Below are 17,797 nucleotides of genomic sequence, written 5' to 3'. Positions count from 1 at the left end.
CAGACAAGGTTAAAAAGACATGCCAACCAAGAAACCCACTCACAAATAAAAGGTTTAAGGTTACTATACAGAGTTTATAACAAAAGGGTCTGACTGTGTAAGTTGGTGCAATACCATTAATTCCAATGGGGTCATGACAATTTACCATATATTTAGAGCAAACTAAATTTGAAGTAACACGGAGGATTTAAATTGGGATCTTGTCTAATCCCACTTGTTCTTTAGAAAATGCGTATCTTGTAAATTCCTACAAGTCTTCAGGATTCCTACAAGTCTTCAGGATTCAGTGTCTACATTTTATCCTTAGAAATCTGTGGCATCAGGCCTTCCCTCATAGCAATTTTATTAACAGCATAAGCATTTCCTGCAACTGCACTGCTTTCAATAAAGTACAATGGCAAAGAGAAGGTTAGAAGGGATCTTCCTTCTGAGAGATACAATAAGAGGCAAACACTTGAGACTAAAACAGTATAGAAACTACAAATGTTCTAAAAGGGATGAAGTTTTCTGGGTGGGGAAGAGCGACACCTTTATGTTAACCCAACAAATTGGAAAAAAGGGAGAACCACTTAAACCAAACAAAAGAACAGAGCTCTGAGCAAACACAGCATAGCTTGACTAAGCCATGTCTGTACCAGTTGTGCAGCTTCAAAGAAAGTCTGGTGAAACTACGTCATAATTAGCTACAGAGAAACTGTTGCTTCAGCTACTAAAAGCTAATTGAACCATAGCACTAGAGTGATTCTTATAGGGAGCCACAACATACTGACAAAGTAGTGATTTCTAGATCACACTCAGATTTATGAGATTATTTACTACTAGGTTGTCCATGGAGAACTGTTTTCAAATCAGTTACAATTTGCAGAATAGAAATATGTAAGAATTTGAACTCTATTCCTACATCAAAATCTGAGCATTAAGAAACAGATAGCACTAGGTACACACAATCTTCTCACTCTCGAACACTCTCAGCTCACACTTGTGCAATACATTTTAAATTACTTACGTTTGCCATATCCCCAGTGTAACAGAGGCCAGCCACAACAGTCCAACAATAAAGAATTTGGGCAGATAGAAAGTTAAGCACTTCCTTTCCCCCTGTTAAGAAAACAATAGTGTGGTGGAAGTGTGAACTCACACTTGAGATTTTATACATTCCTGACAGAATAAAATAACTATCATTTGTGTTTGTTTCACTCAACATGAACTGGATTAAGAGACTGATCTTTTTTGTTTTTATCCTGCACAAGTGACTAGGGAAGACATTACATTGTATCATCATTTGTGTTAATAAGATGAAGCAGAATTGCAGCATCCTATTTATAAGGTCCCTCATATTTCAGTGATAATGCAAATACAGGAATAGGCCCCAGAATTCCTATTTCTCTTATGCAGTACTTTAAAGTAGTTTAAAAAACCAATCAACTACCACATATAACATCAAAACCCTTCAAGCAAGAATGAAGCATAATGCCATCACAATTCTGATGGCAGTTCCATCTACTTCATTTAGGCTTGGCTGACTCAAAACAATCTACTTCCCCATAAATCATTCTAACTCCAAAGCTTCATATGTCACATTGTGCTTTATGAACAAAATAAATGTCTGTTTTGTGAGAATTTGATTTCATTTTGGTCACCTATTGAGAGAACTGAACAAAAGTCCTGTCTCCTCAGCAGGTAGAAGATACTGTTGCATCTCTCACCTGCACTCTTATACCATGGTAGACACAAAGCCAGAACAACAACAATGCACACAGAAAAAGTGACTGGAATAGATCATCCAGCATTCCAGGAAACCAGCTATTCACCAGAAAAGAAAGAGGGAAAAATGGATCTGTAACAAAATAAGAAAAAAAAAAAAAGTTAAACAGAGAGAAAAAAACCCTTTCAGTATGAAAAGTGAAACAGAATCTACCTTCATCAGAACAAAAACCCCTAGATTTTTTTGAATTACACCAGTAAATTATACTGAAGCTTGCTTTATTTTAAAGGAATTAACAAAGAAAATGCTACCTCCAGCAGCAATTCACTTTGCTGTAGAAATAATCTCAAATCATTGCAAACATTTCCAGAAGATTTCAAGTTTTATTAGACTTTCTATTAAACCACTGTTAATGGTGACAACCTAAAAAATTATCATATAATGACTATCATGCAAATATTCTTTTGACACTGCTAGGAAGTGCTAGAATTTGCTGTGATTTACTGGACTAGAAGTAGCCTCCATTTTTAACTAAAGCGTGATTATCTGAAAAATGAAGAAGTAAGACAGCAAACAAACACAAACTGAAGGTTAAGTATGGCAGGCACCTATTTCAATCAGAGCCTTAAACAAATAGCTTACATCCATGTGACTGAAAAGAACAAAATCCACCCACTCATTATGCCCTTGAATTTGCTACACTTGGAAAGGGTTGGGGTTTTTTTAAATTTAGTTTTCTTAAGCTTTATAAAACACTGCTTATAAGTTCAAGGAGAAATTCCATTTTGCCTTCTCTTTCTGTCTTGTTCTTTTCCTGCTTCTTTTTTAAAAAGGTGCCTTTCAAAAAATTAAAGTATGCAAGTACCATTGTAAAGTAGCAAGAGAGGAAGTAGGATGGACATCCATTTCTGCTCAATACCCCAGTCTCTCATGGAGAATTTCCGCAGGGAATGTGCAAACAGACACTATAAAAAACAACAACAACAATTTGTAAGGAAGGAATACATCCTTCAATGGTTTAACCAGAGCTAAACCAGAGCATACACACTGCAAAGACTACTTCACAAAGCCTCTGCCACTGAGAACACTGTAAAACCGGAGCCAGGTCTCCTAGTTTCTATTTCAAGTTTGCTTGCTGACCCCAATGCAAATTGCTTAATTTCTCAAGCAAACTGAGAAGTAAACCAGCCCGTACATGAAAATCAACAGTGTGTGGAAAAAAAAGATGCTGCCTCTGGTCACACGCTATCAGCTACTTCCACTTGAACTCACTTTTTTAAAAAGCAGGTTGCATTTTATATTTACAATTACCTGAGCAACATCATCTGTGAAAAAAGTGCTATGGAAGCACACAGTACTTTGGTGTCTCTACTCTAAAAATTCAGGATTTTAGATTTTATGTTGGTTTTTTTTCAAAACATTTATTTTCCAGGAGCCAAGACAGGTTAGAGAGGAGATAGCATCTAATCATACCATAATTTAGGTTGAAAGGGACCGCTGGGGGTCATCTGGCCCATCCTCACAAGCAAAGCAGAAATAACTTTAATGTTAGATCAAGGTCAAACAGCCCACACTGGCCATCCTACTCCTGAGCCTTTCTACAACTGCAAAAAAGTACTTTTCTTTAGCGTCTCATCATAATTTTCTTTGTCTATGCAATTTTTGTCTGCTTAATCCAAATCCAGAGTTTAGAAAAACAAGTTTTCCCATTTATCACTTGTATAAACATAAAAGCAGCAACTACATAAGTATTTCAGAAAAGTTTTTACATCCATTCAGTGACATGTCAACTTTGCTGCCTGGGGTTAAAGTCCTAAACACAGCATTACAGAGCAGCGTTATCAGCTGCCTACAGAATAAACTCCAGAAAAGCTGCAAAAACATCTTACCGTGACCATAAAAGTAAGAACTACAAAGACAAATCGGAACCATATTTCCACTTGTGAAAAGGTTGGATTATAGGTCTTCCACTACAAGAAACCAAAAGAGCCCAGTGAGCAGTATTGTGACAGAGTACATATGACATCAATGATTAGCACTTTACTGCACATACTGAAATGATCTGTGCCTTTTCAAAATTTAAAGGTATAACTAAATTCCACTATGTCACCACGGAAAAATAAAGATAAATTTGTACTCACAGGACTATCTGATAAAAAGATAAGCAAAGCAGCCTGACAGCCTTGCTTCTCTTTTACCTGCCACTTCGTAACATACTCGGTGTGGTCATATATTAAAGCACTCTCAGGACAAACAATCTTCACTGATCCCAGTTATACTTTCAACCCAAGTTTGAATGCCAATAAATGAGTAAATCCAGTGTGTTCTTCTGCACTACCAAGGTCAGATGCATAAATTGATTACGATGAGGTCAGAAAGGTACAGAGGTACTTCCTACAAGGAGTTTATTTTCTTAAAGTTTACTCATGTGTCTCAGAAGTTAAAGAAGAGAAAATCATGTAAAGGAAGGATAAGCAGCTTACAAGGAACACAGAAATCTTTATATAGGTTAAGGGGGAAATCCTCCTTTTTCTACTCTAATTATTAAAAGATCATAAATATTAATTATAAGACATCAGTTTGTATAAACTGCTCTCTTGACAATTTATCTCATACCTGGCATGCTTCTGAAGCCATTTTTGAAATGTAAGCTCCCTGGCACAATATATGCTCTGCTCATCTGAACAAGAAGCTTTACCTTTCAATGTATTAAATCTCTCAACCTCTGTCTTGTCTTTTTAAACTGTAAATGTAGAACGAAAATTATATGTAGAGAAACCTATTATACAAAAGGCAATCCTTTGGTTTCAACTGAGATCACCATAAACAACTGTAATAATGAAATAAATATGCTAATTTTAGTTGCTGCCGGAAAGTTTGGGTTGGAGGTTTTTGGAGATTGCATACAGGTCTGCCTTAAAGGCAACCTGCAAAGCAAGATAAAAAACTGTACAACTATAAATGTCCCAACACTTTGTTCTGTTTGAAATTCAGAACTAAATAAAGGGTTTGTGAGCCTAGGGTTTTTCTTCCCCCTTAGAGTTTATTTTTAATTATATGCTTTATGCACTAGAGTATTAAAAATATTAACATTTACAAAGTTAATACAGTATATTAAAAATACTTTTCCTTTACAGTAAGATTTTTGGTTGCTACCTGATCTGACACACTGAATCCTGTATTAGGTAAATATATCAGAGTAAGCTGTATTATAAACTTGGTTTAGTTCCCTTTTCTCCCAATGCAAATGTTCCTAAATTTCTTTCTGAAGTCAATCAATACACATGACATAAGTGCTTTATAAGCAATCTTTAACACCATTAACTGAGACAGTTATTCCACTGGAGATCATTTGAGTGAATTATTTTAGCAACCTGCTTGTGTAAGCTGAAAAAAAAAATTCTCTTCCTCATAAGCACAGTGCCCTCCCCAAAATATCTCTTCATTTTTCTTTGAGTTACTTAAACCTTTCCAGCCCACACTTTTATGAAGTCTGGGAAATTTTGCTAATTCAGATATACCTCCTGAAGAGGCTGAAAAAAATACCATCCTGCAGAGAGGCAGCATCTCTATAAGCAAATAAAGAAAATTGGATGTTCTAATCTAGATTGCCTGCATCTTGAATATCTCCCAGCATTCAGACTAAATTTATCTATTACAGAATACAGCAACAGCAGTTCTGAGAGCATTTTTTTCCTTATAGAGTTAAAAAATATGGTTTAGACCCTTATCAACAGTAAATGCTATAATAGCTCTGACATCAGTAGTGACAGAAAATAAAATTATGATGCATTTATCTTCAAAAATCTGACACTTTTTTGTTACAGTTAAAGCCCACTTCTACAGCATTAAAGAGACTTCTTTTACTAGTATAAACCTTTATACTTACTGTGAAAGTAATGTTCTGGATGGTGTATGTTAACTTGTTTAGATCTTCAAAGCTAACAAATATGTTGTACTGAGTGTAGTTCAGGTATCCCAGGTGAGCCACAATGATTTCACTGCATTTCTGTGAACACACACGGAGAACAGTACATAGAAGTCTTCAAATTATTCCAGAATATCCACTGTTAGTACAGATTGGAGAATTTGTTCCTAAATGGTCTAATACTGATGACATTTATTATATATCTCACCAATCTCAATCAGTCTGATCAAGACTTTCTTGAAAGACACTGGAGAGAGCAGAAGAAGCTGATAAAGTCAGTCAGGTGGATCAGTGGCCGAACAATAAACAGTTCCAGCTTTTCACCTGAGCTGCTGCCAGCAACTGCTTGTAGCACCAGGATGGAACCAATTAACTCTGTCACTGACTCAAGCTGGTGAGATGGGGCTACCTTGTATGAATTCATTTTTAAAAGCTAACAGGAGGAAAAAGAAAAGCTAAGTATGTTGCTCTCTTGGCTGTGTAATTAAATGCATTGGAGCACTATTAATTAATTTCTGCAAATTTCATAGATATGTGCATGTATCTATAGAAAAAGAAAACACTTATTTTACTATAATGCTTATCATAAAAAAACTTCAGCTATGTCCTTCCTAAAGGATTTGCATTGGAGAAGCTGTTTTGAATTTAAGCTTAAATTTCAGTGAAAATGACATTAGAATCTCCAAATGCTTCTTCACAGTGGCAAAAAAAAATTGGCTTTTTCAGAACACAGCCGCCAGCTGATTTCAAGCAGATTTTGCAAGGTGTTGAAGAATAATTTTTATTTCCTCTGGAATCCCATATCCAATCTTCTGCTACAATATCTCTTTCTTCAGTACTGGTAATCTGTTTAGGTGACTGAACAGGACTCACTGCTTTACTGACAAAGAACAACTCTAACAAGAAAGATGGGTCTTTAATGGGCAATAGACACAAGCCACAGAAGCAAACAGAAGAAAGGTGGACAGGTAGGTGTCTTGTCAGCATTACAGCCTACATTGCCATTACGAATAAAACTGTCCTGCAGAGTCTTTCCTGAGTTGTGTTTAACAGGTACATTCTTATTTGCAACATAAAGCAGCATGCACACAGATTCAAAGAAAATGCACTACACCAGAGTTTTGTTTAAGCAAGTGCATACTTGTTCACAGCTGAGTAATCTGGTTCGATTGTGAACTTGATTGTTAACGTATGGTGTGCTCCCATCCTTCACCACTCCCAGGACTCTGACTGTCATTGTCACATTCTTCTTCAGGGATACTGCAATGAAAACAGAAAACATTAATCTATTGCTACATGCAGAAATTAAATATCAAATAGAGTTCCAAAATCATTTAAAACACATATGCTATCCAAATACTACTCAGTTACACATTACTGGAGTAGGGGGTACAGTATTTTTATACATAGACAGTAAGTCACAAGCCCTGTACTTAATCTTGACAGATTAACAATCACTAATTCAGTATTTCTCACATATATACAGGGAAGCTGTACTGAAAAATCAGTATCATTACAATCTACTCATCTAATTCCTCCCAAAATGAAGAAGGAAATACACAGATTATTTAGATACTACTGATTTCACAAAAATAACAAACAACTTTCCCCCTACTCTTCTTGCTTACAATTCAATCAGTGCTGTCCATGTCTTTATCAAGGGAGAGAGGTGAAGTGGAAGAAAAACATATCAGAGGAAAAACCCACTAACTGCAGCCAGAAAGCAACAGGATCATGTGTGTGACAGATGGAATTAAAGACACAATAGACAGGTTACTATAGGAGTTTCCTGAGAATTAGGTTAGATTCTCACCATCATCATGATCCAACTCAACCACACAGGTCAGCCACAGCTGCTGGTTGTAAGTTGACAGTGGTGGCGAACTTAAATTAAATGGCTTCAGCTGGAAAAAACCCCACAAGGTTAGCAACCACTGTTACATGACTTACCTATAGTTACAACGATGAAAGGCATGTTAATTATGTTTGTGACAATGTTTTTGGGAAGAGATTTCTACGTGCTACTCAGTAGAGAGCATGATAAGCAGATAACATAGAAGTCTTCCAGAGAAGTAGCTTAAACAGCCCATGTATTTTGCAAAGCACTGAATTAAGGAAACATACAACTACCTAAATTCATAAAAGCAGAAGCAATAAAACAGAAAAGTTCAGATATGAAAAACAAAATCCTGAGGCCTAGCCTGAATAGAAGAAATAGTTTTTAGCGCCTTACGTCCAAAGTCAGATTTGTGGGCTTTCATCTGCTACATAGTTTGTAACTTGTAAAACTGTAATTACAAAAAGCCCAAAGAAAAAACCCACAACAAAACCTTTTTTGCACTTTCACAAAAAATACTGTAGATGTTAGGTTGAGAGTGAAGAGCTAGACAAACAAAAATGCAAGAACCAAGAACCAAAATATGAAAGCATTTAAGAACACGTGACCATTCCGGAAGTCAGATCCCATGTCTTGGTCACATGATAGTGAACAATTAACAAGAAATATTTGTTTACAGATGATAGAAAGGGAAATCACAAGAGGAATAGCATTAGTTGCCAGTGAGTGCATTGTTTTTGAATGCACGTTCTCAATTTCTATTTCTGAATCCCCTACAATAATCTCCAACATTAATTCACCAGGGAAAAACTCCCATGTTTCTTTATCAGAAACTGTTGTGCAGAAATATCCTAGAAATCTCTACCTGACCTGCTCACAACAGGAAGAGAGACCAGAAATTGCTGCTGGGCTATTCATGAGGTAAGCCAGTGGTAGTACAATACGGCACATTCAGCTTCAAACTGGAAAGCACCACTAAGACATTCTGCAGTAAAAGTTTAAATGTTTAAAATAACTGGGGGGAAGGAGGGAAATGTTTAATATTGCTAAGATCAAATAACACCATTCATATAATTCAACCATATTAGTTAACTCTTACCTTTAGGCTGTTATTTAAGTCAGTTCTGGCTACAGAAGTTTCAATTACATTAGGACCTATACAATATATAAGAAGGAAGAAAGAAAGTAACATTGAAGTATACATATAAGTGATGATGTAAACATAGGTTTTCAAAAGACTGTACAAAATATCCCCTGCAAAGCAGGTAAATAGTATTCCACTTTTCAGATGCTTCAGATAAAGGGTAAAGCATTTGGATATTTCAATACAGTTTATAAATTTGACCTGCATGTTCCTTTAAGCATCTCTGCCATGGTATTTCTACACACTATTAAATAAAGTAAATTATAAATAATCAAGAACTTCACGTCAAAAGCCCTGAATGTGTGCTCCAAACTACTACAATTTTAGTAATAGTTTTTTATTCATCTACATCTATATCTATCTATATGTACATATATCTCCCAAGAATTTATGGGAATGCAATCATGAAAACACTCAGCTACAGAACCCCCTTGTTTAATTAGATCAGGTTGCTGAGGGCCATGGCCAGTTAAGTCTTTAACATCTTTAAGAACAGAGACTCCCACAACCTGGCTGCGAAACCTGTTCCAGTATTTAACTACCATTACATTAAGAAAAATTTCCTAATATCTAACTGGAATTGCTTGTGTTCCAGCTTGTGTTGCACCTCTGAGAAAAGCCCCATCCTCTGCATAACCCCCAGTAAGGTGGTTCCAGACAGCGGCACAATTTCCCTTTAGCCACGCAAGAGCACCAGGTACTGAGGACAGGAGGAATGGACACGTTTTTACATACACAGAACACAAAAGGACTAAACCAGGAAAGTGACAGTAGGGAAGAGCAGGAGAAGATCTATGTCTATACAGCAGGTTGTGAACACACACAGAGAAGATGTACAGCAGGTAGGGACATAAGCAAGACATATACACCTGTATTTGGGCCAGGAAGAGCTCTCTATCTAAATGGTCTCTCCCTGTATATATTTGGTCTGGCAATTTAATGGAACTTTTTAACCCTCAAAATATGCTCCTTCAATCACAAACTCAGTATTATAAAAATGATGCAAGAAAAGCAGTTTCCCACAAAGACCAAACACTTCAAAGTTACTACAGAGAAACAATGGAAAAGAAGAATGTTTATAAATGAGCCACTCGGGATCACTCTGTCCATGACAGGTTAGCTGTCATGACAGCTCTAAACATGCAGCACTGCTCGGGCTCCTACAACCACTCTGATAACAATATTAACCATCTTACAGACTTAAAGGCAAAATTAGGAATTGCAGCCATCACAGCCAGAGATTCATATTAGAATTGCAGTGCAACATCACTAACAGCCACCCACTATAAAGTCAGTTCTGCATCATTGGACTTTCCAGTTTTCAAGTACATATAAATCAGATTTTTGAAAGGCATTTTTTGTTTTAAAAAGCAAAATTTAGTTTCAGTAGGTGTTCACAGTTGGTAAGCCATCACATACCAGTCATTAAGTCTTGATGAAACAAATAGAATTAGCCTTTTTTACAGGTTTTTATTTTTTTAATTGGAAGACATGAACCAATACTGGGACAGAGAAATCACAGCCAAAGTTTTTAAGAACAGCAATCAAACAAACAATGAAGTTCTAGTGTTGTAACTGCTTCTTCTCTAACAAGTGATATGTAAGAGGTTTTAAAACAAAATTATGCTGTGGCTGCATTACTAACAAATGGAAACTAATTTAAATAGTTATTGTTTATTTTAGTCCTGCTCACTTAACATAATAACAGATGAAGGCAAAGAACCACCCTGAGGTGATGAACTGCACAGCTACAGAAAATGACTTCTGCACCTTGGATTTTCTTTGAACTTGTCTCACCTCAAAGATAACACAGACCCATTGTGAAAAGAGAAAGAAAGTGAGTGCAACTGGGAATAAAGACCAAACAAGTCTATGTCTGTTTTGAGTTACAGGAACTGTAAGAGCAGCATCCATCTTTGATCAAACTGTCTTGATTTCTTAGATGAAAACCAAGAGTTCTGCCAGGCTTCTCAAACTGCAGGTGTAGATGTTGAGCATGGGCAATGGCATATTTAAGTAGCACAGAAAACATGGATGTATCTCCCACAGTTCCATTTACTTAGTGGGTTTGGTGAGCTTTCCTCAGACTGTACCCTTTAACGAGGGAGCTTTCTGCTGTTAGGGCCCCTCCTTCCATTCACAGGAAGCAAGCAGCTGTCAACAAAAGCTGTGAGGAATATCACAGTAATTGTTCAGCGGGTCTCCTCCCAAGGTAAACAGCATCCTTTTAAAAATACTTAAGTTACAATAATGAACAGTGTCAGCCAAACTATCCAGCAAACCAATCTCACAAGGACAAGAATCGCACAGCCGTGCCAGCTCCTGAAGGGGATCACAGGCAAGGCTTGGGAACACAGCATGGTACAGCAGCCAAGTCCCCTGGGCCAAAGGTAACCACATCACCAGATTACTCTGCATGCAGACACCTTACACCAGCACAGCTCCTACTCAGCTTCTGCTACTGACTAAGAACAAAACACTCAGTTTTCTCTTTGTAGTGGTTTTACGTTTGCCCAATTCTGTTTTGCCTAATTTACTGTAGTGGTTTGAGTGGGTTTTTTTTTAGGGGGGGGAGATAGGATTTGGAAGAAAAAGGCAAAACAGATTCAATTCAAAGTAAATAGATTTATTAACACACACTAAAATAAAAGAAAAGAAAGAAAAAAAACCAAATGAAACTTTGAAATTTACTTTTTCTTTTAGTACAAACTGTCCATTTTTTCCTTTGTCATAAAATGCACTTTTGCAAATGTGTTTATGCAGTATTTTAGTGGTCAAATAATGCCCTTCAGCATCCTTCAGCAAGTCACAGGAATATCAGTGATTTACCTTTATGAACTGAAAGGCTGTTTAGACCTTTGACTGCTATAATAAATCAAACAGCAGGAAAGAAGGTTTTATTTCACAGGCAAATTTTATTATTGAAGGCTATTATGAAAAATAACATTGTATCACCCACAAGACACAGATGGGCATAAAAAGTCCAAACAGCTGCCTCCAATTAACCCACCCTTCTTTCCATGGCAAGAAGGATTGGATAGCTCCCAGGCCTGGGCAGCCCTTCTCACTCTAAAGGAGGGGAAGGGCAGGGCAGAGGTAGAGACAACCCAACAGACAGGTCAGAAAGTGTCAGAGCGGGGCACAGAACACACTGAACACGCTGAGTGATGTGGAAGACAGCAGTAAAGAAAAGTAAGATGGTAATAACCTCAAGTAATTCTTATATGGGGGTGGGTTGCTTAATGGGTACCAGTCCCTTCTTCCCTTTCTCCCTGTCATTTAACTTCTGCATCAATAAAGCTCTCCTGACAGCAGAGTATATTTAACACTGCTAGGAGAGTACACTGACTTATTATTCAAGTATGTTTTAGCCCTGGAAAAGCTCTTTGGCATGAAATAAAGAAGGGTCCCATGCTTTTCAACTCCCTAGTGACACTGCATCTTTGTTGACCAGACTACCACAAAGCTCTCTAATATCCAGGATGAGTACCCAGGCACTCAGTGCTAAACCTCCCAGGTCATGTCAGGACTCTCACAAAGATTCTGAAACCAGAGACCTAAGCTCATGGATGTTTGACAAGTGAAGTTCATATTTTGACAATAAAAGATTTTGTATATATGTGGCATTTATCACCCAAACATTTAGAAGGCTTTACAAACAGTTATCACTTTCCTCACAGGAAATCAAGTATTAGCACTACCATTTTGCAGACAGAAATACAAAGAAAAACAATTAATATAGCAGTCTGCTGAAAAATTACATTGCAATGAAGCCGCTTTTGTTTCATTAGATCGACACTCCCCTGCAAAGCAGTTGCAAATACCAAGTGTTTGCAGGTGGTACTCCTATGAAAAAGTGAGATGGAGGAAACACTTCCCTGTCCACCTCAGGACTAATGCTTCCTCACACAACTCAGGAGCAGTAAGCTCATTAGCATTTAAATACATCTGTAAATACCAACAGGTTTAGACAAAGTATATGAGAACTGTAGTCTTCTAAAAAGAGAACAGCCTTACCTGCTACTCCTATGAAGACTGTCAGACCAAAGCAAATAAAGAATACTACAAAGACCAGAACAAAATGCCTTTTGGACAGTGTATACAATCGCATTGGGGCCAGCCTGCAGGAAGCAAAAAGAAACCACATCATTAGTGTCAGTCATATTTCTAAAGGGGCAGCAAACAAACCCCATTCAGTCTTCAACAAAGAAAATTAAACTCTGAGGTAACACATAACACTAAGAGAAAAAGATATTGCTGCTGTTTCACAGAGCAAAGACAACAGGAATTATTAAATATATATATATGTACACACATATCTGTGCTCCAAAATGTATGAATTTTGCCCCTAGTTTTAATGCTAGTATTTTCTATTGTCCTAAAACTTGAGCAATAGAAAACATTTCTTAAAGGGAGAAAAGGTTGGTTTTGTTATTTCATATATTAATAATTTAAACATCCAAGACCCTATTAAGAGCTTAATCTTAATCTAAAGCTTAATCACTAACAACTCAGTTACCTGCACAGGATCTTGATGAGTTGTCCATACCCTATAAATATACTTCAACCCTGCAGGGTCTTCCCTAACTAAGGAGTAGGGCAGAACTCCAGATCTGCTAGATGTGCATGCTCAGGCTTTGAATTCTTGCCTGAGCTCCACCAAAGCTTGGGAAGTAAAAGCCTGAACTCAAGTTTCCTATTGGAACCTAAATACAAATACACATACAAGCAATGCCATCTCTTGCACTATGAACTGGTGGTTATCATTACGTTAAAGACGAAACGAGGAGGGCAGGGCTGTGGGTGAGCACTGAAAACACCAATTGCATTCCCTGCAAAACAGAAAACTTCCAGTTCTGTTACCCTAAGGGAAATATGATCAAATAACTAAACCTACATAAGGTGGACAAATCCACCATGTTTCAGAATACAGCCGACATTTCCTCTTGAGTTATGCCAGAACTGAGCCACAGGATACCCGACTTTCTGCTGCTGTTGCAGGAGGTATGATCACAGGAATCTGTACAGTTTATATGGGAAAGCTGTAGGACTGGGGGGCTGATGGGGTGGTTGGTGCTCTTCAATAAATTTGTATGAGCACCATCAGCATGGAAAGAAATAAATCCATAAGACTTTAATGACAGAGCTCCCTTTTAGCTACCAGAGCTCTTTCTTCTTTTCCCTAGCTGAATGGTGCTCTTACTGGTTCACCACATTAACAAAAAACTGCAGAAAAGGTGGTGAAATCCTTCCTGTAAGCCCAGCCTGAACTTTGGTACCAGGTACCATGTGCTGCATGCATGGCAGCCCTCAAAAGCAAGCAGACAATTCACTTTAAATCAGTACCAGGATTTAGTAATAATACCCTCTATTTTCTATGAGAATCACTGCATTTCCTCCAAACGAAGCACTACCAAAACCAATTTGCATTATTTTTTTTTTTTTTACTGTAAAGTTTGAGAGATCCAAATCTTAATTTATTACCACACAAAGGAGGTGGGGAAGGGAGGAAAACCCCACAGAAGTAATGAGAACTGCAAGCGAAGAGCTGCAAATGTTACAAGTCTGCACAAACTGGCTGCGCAGGACTCCAGGCACAGCACCTGCAAAATACTTGCCACACAGCTTTACACACAGCAGCAACTCTGCAGCAGTCTAGAGGTCAGAAGAGCTGATTGTACAGCCAGAAAAGGCAAACCACGCATGAAATGACCAAGTAATTACCATATAAGTAGTAATGGATCATCACACAGAAGCCTCACAAGCAAATAGGATTTCAAGCTGACTTTTAAAAACGCCAATTAATAGAGGCATTTCAAACCAGAACTTGTCTGCACAACTTTTTCAGGGATGTCACTGCAGTAATTTTCTTATATCAATGTCTTAAAATCTCAGCCTTCACGCATTTAAATCATGTTAAAGCTATGAAATTTATACTAGTACTCAAACAACTAAGGTGCATTTTTCCGTCAGCTCCAGGGGCTCCTTCGGTTCCACAGATGACCTGGTATTCCCTGTCTACCTAAGTACACCAAGTATGGGATATTATCCTGAGATACATATAAAAACAGTACACAAAGTGTGATCGTGACTAAATTAACTGTAAGCGTTTAAGTGGATAAACTGTAAGAGTTGAAGTGGACACCAAACGCTTCATGGCAGAGCACATACTGAGGATCTCTCAACACAGGAAAGTCCATGGGTTGAGCCTAGCTGACAGATGGAAGAGTATCATGTTTGCAGTAAAGCATAGCATACACTTGTGCTGTTCTGAACAGCTCACAGCCAGGCATCCACTTAGCACCTACAGGCCGATGCAGGATACTCCTGACTGGCTGTGCATGTTCTTGGCTTTGCTAATTTCAAAGTTTTTGCAGAGGTTTCAAAATGCACGATGTGAACATGAAAAGCAGCTCCCTCTCCACACTCCTTACAGGAAAGTCACCAGCTCCTCACCCAGCCAAAAGTGTTACAACCACTGGCAATTAGCACCTGGGTTTACTCATAAGCCAGAGTAGATGTGCTTGTGAGCTTTTGAATGAACATGTTCCAGACATTGGCTCATTATTTATTCCAACTGCTCTCCAGCTGGTGCAACACCTGCCTACGAATAGGGATGCTGTACCCAGCCAAGAGTGGAGACACAGACAGGAGGGACACACGCGTGTTTTCCTTCCATTCACACCTGTCACCTCAGGTCTCACTTAAGCCACTGACTGAATGTGCTGCTTTAGAGGCCAGTAAAGCAACGTGGACACTTTTATTCACAGCAAATGTAGGAACTCAGGCAAATCTTAACTGCATTTCTCGTGAGGGCAAACAACAACTTCAGCATTCCTATCAGGTGATGCACGCTTCATTGCCCCTCGCCACAGTCACAGAACTTCCTTGTGTAGATTTAAATGTCTCGTTGCGCCTATCACCAGCTGCCATACAAAGCAAGGTAAAATCGCCTTCCCGTAAGTTCATTGTTAAACACCTGCCTTTTGGAAAGAGATTATATTAAGTTTATGATTATATGTAAGTGCAAGCTGGTGATGCCCCACTGACAACCTCTACCTTACATTTGAAAGGCCCAATAAAGAATGAAATGCTGGAAACACATTCATGGGAAAATCAAAAAAGACTCCTCACTCTGGATGCACCTGTTCAAACGAGTAAAGAACTGTGCTTTGCTTTAGCAAGCAAAGTGGAAGATGCTTTAACCAGCATAGCCATCCAACTGTCTGCAGGTCTTTCAGGCAGCTTTTACCACCTACACTCAGCTCCATCCTAACTCAGAGTGGTTTATAATTAACTTATGCCTGAAACTGACTGCAAAGGAGGAGAAAGCACTGAGATACAAACAGAGAAATATTATATTTAAGACATTTCAAATAGCAGTCAATAAAACTAAACTGCTCTAGTGCAGCCTGTGACAGAGTTAACTTTGGAACACACACTTGTAACGACTGCAATCTCTCAGTGGCCATTCATACGTGAGATGTAAAGGTGGGTTACATCCTGCTTTTGGACTAAAGTTTTGTCTCAAAAGGTTCAGCAAAATGTTTTTCAGGATATCCCTCATCTTCAAACCACTTCTTGTGACCACACAACAAAGTATTTAATGAAGACCATCATGAATAACAGAGTCTGTTATATAATAGTTTTCACTTAAGACTGACTTTAGAGAAAGGAAAGCTGTGGTGAAACTGAGATTAAGCAATAGGTAGGCACAGAGTTGATCTCAAAAGCAGAAATAACTTGCTTTTATGTACAGCAGCTTTTCTGAAATCCTAGCCTCAACATCTCTGCCTCCAACTGCTCTTCTCTATTTTAGGCTCACTCCCAAATAGAACCATCAAACCCACTTTGATCTGAATAATTATATATGCTACCTACGTTCACAGTACTATCCATACACCCTGCACTTGCTCAAGGTTTAAAGACATTGCATGCTTCGCTGTTCCTCAAAGACCTTGAATTTCTTCTTGCAAATGTATTCCACAAGGGTTAATAGCTAATGAGGCAGCACATGACTATAAGAGGCATAAAATTAACCTTGTCAGTACTATACAGAACTGCTCCATGACAACTGACAGATAAGCACGGCTATGCTTTATCTTTGTATGTGTGCACAGGGTGGGTTTGGCTTTTTTGGTTTTTTAGTTGTTGCTTGCTGTATTCATTTAAGTCTGAGTAATTAATCACGGCTATGGCTCTGTCCATGCCAAGAAATATCCGGGAAAACAAGTTTTTCTTTTTCCCTTAACAAACAATCTGAGAGTGGAGACACCGGGCGTGGGGGAAGGTTTTATTCGCTATATAAAAGGCAAACTCACAGAAAAGGGCAGTCACCCTCGGGGCTCTGAGCGGCGAACCACAACCTCAGAAACATCCACTTTACCCCCGGCGAGCTGATTTCCTTACCGAGGATAGCGTGTACAGACCGAACCAGATTCAGATTACTCAAACAGACAGAGGAGTCTCCCTCCCTGGAGATACTCCAGACCCGTCCGGACACAATCCCGCGCCACGTGCTCCAGGACTGACCCTTCCCGAGCAGGCGGGCTGGACCAGCCGGCCAATGGCTGCGGTCCCGTCCGAGCGTGCCCATCCTGTGACTCCGTGAGTGACGACTCCCAGCTCCTCCCTCGGGGAAAGGAGTCGGTTCTCCCGGGCCCGGCGCAGCCCCGAGCGAACCGGCGCCCCTCGGGCTCGCGCGCCCCCCGCGCCCCCCGCCCCCACTCACGGCTCCATGGCGGCGCCGCGCGCGCCCTGCCGCCGCCTCCTCCGCGCGCCGCCGCCGTGGCACAGCCGGCGCCGCGCGACGCCTTCCGCGTGCGTCACCGCGCGGCCGCCACGCGGCCCCACATACGTCACGGGCCCGGCCGCGCCCCGGCCGCGGGGCAGCTGAGGGGGCGCGGCGGGGGAGCTACGGCGAGCCCGAGGGGACACGCCACCGCGCTCCGCCGGGGCGGCGGGAGGGAGAGCGGGACGGACCCTCGGGAGGGCGTGCGATGCGGCGCCGCCTTATCTTTGGTGAGCCGGCTTGCACCGCCAACACACGGCTGGTGCTGGCCTGCCGGGTGCTGCGGGCTCAAAATCAGTAACACAGAATCAGGGCACCAGTCAGGTTGGAAAAGACCCCCAAGATCATCGAGTCCAACCTATGACCTAACAGCACTGTGTCAGCTGCACCAT

The 17,797-nt window shown here is 39.6% G+C and overlaps 1 protein-coding gene across 2 annotated transcripts in view; it reads right to left on the bottom strand.

The window, feature by feature from the left end:
- Positions 1–17,406, bottom strand: part of TMEM181 (transmembrane protein 181) — a 282,632-nt gene extending 265,226 nt beyond the window's left edge. For both annotated transcript variants that reach the window (XR_010743233.1, XM_066315551.1), the window contains exons 1-10: positions 17,346–17,406; positions 12,632–12,735; positions 8,570–8,625; positions 7,447–7,537; positions 6,775–6,893; positions 5,595–5,714; positions 3,595–3,675; positions 2,571–2,670; positions 1,707–1,837; positions 1,007–1,098 (exon numbers count right to left, since the gene is read on the bottom strand). Coding sequence is in view for 1 of the 2 variants with exons in the window: in XM_066315551.1 (XP_066171648.1) it covers positions 1,007–1,098; positions 1,707–1,837; positions 2,571–2,670; positions 3,595–3,675; positions 5,595–5,714; positions 6,775–6,893; positions 7,447–7,537; positions 8,570–8,625; positions 12,632–12,735; positions 17,346–17,353 (902 nt within the window). In the remaining variant the exon portion in view is untranslated. The remainder of the gene's footprint in view (positions 1–1,006; positions 1,099–1,706; positions 1,838–2,570; positions 2,671–3,594; positions 3,676–5,594; positions 5,715–6,774; positions 6,894–7,446; positions 7,538–8,569; positions 8,626–12,631; positions 12,736–17,345) is intronic.
- Positions 17,407–17,797: the final 391 nt, after the last annotated feature.

This window comes from Sylvia atricapilla, chromosome 3, assembly GCF_009819655.1.
Source record: "Sylvia atricapilla isolate bSylAtr1 chromosome 3, bSylAtr1.pri, whole genome shotgun sequence".
NCBI classification, from domain to species: Eukaryota; Metazoa; Chordata; class Aves; order Passeriformes; family Sylviidae; genus Sylvia; species Sylvia atricapilla.
Note: the sequence above shows the minus strand (reverse complement) of the source record. Positions and strands in the feature narration are given on the sequence as shown.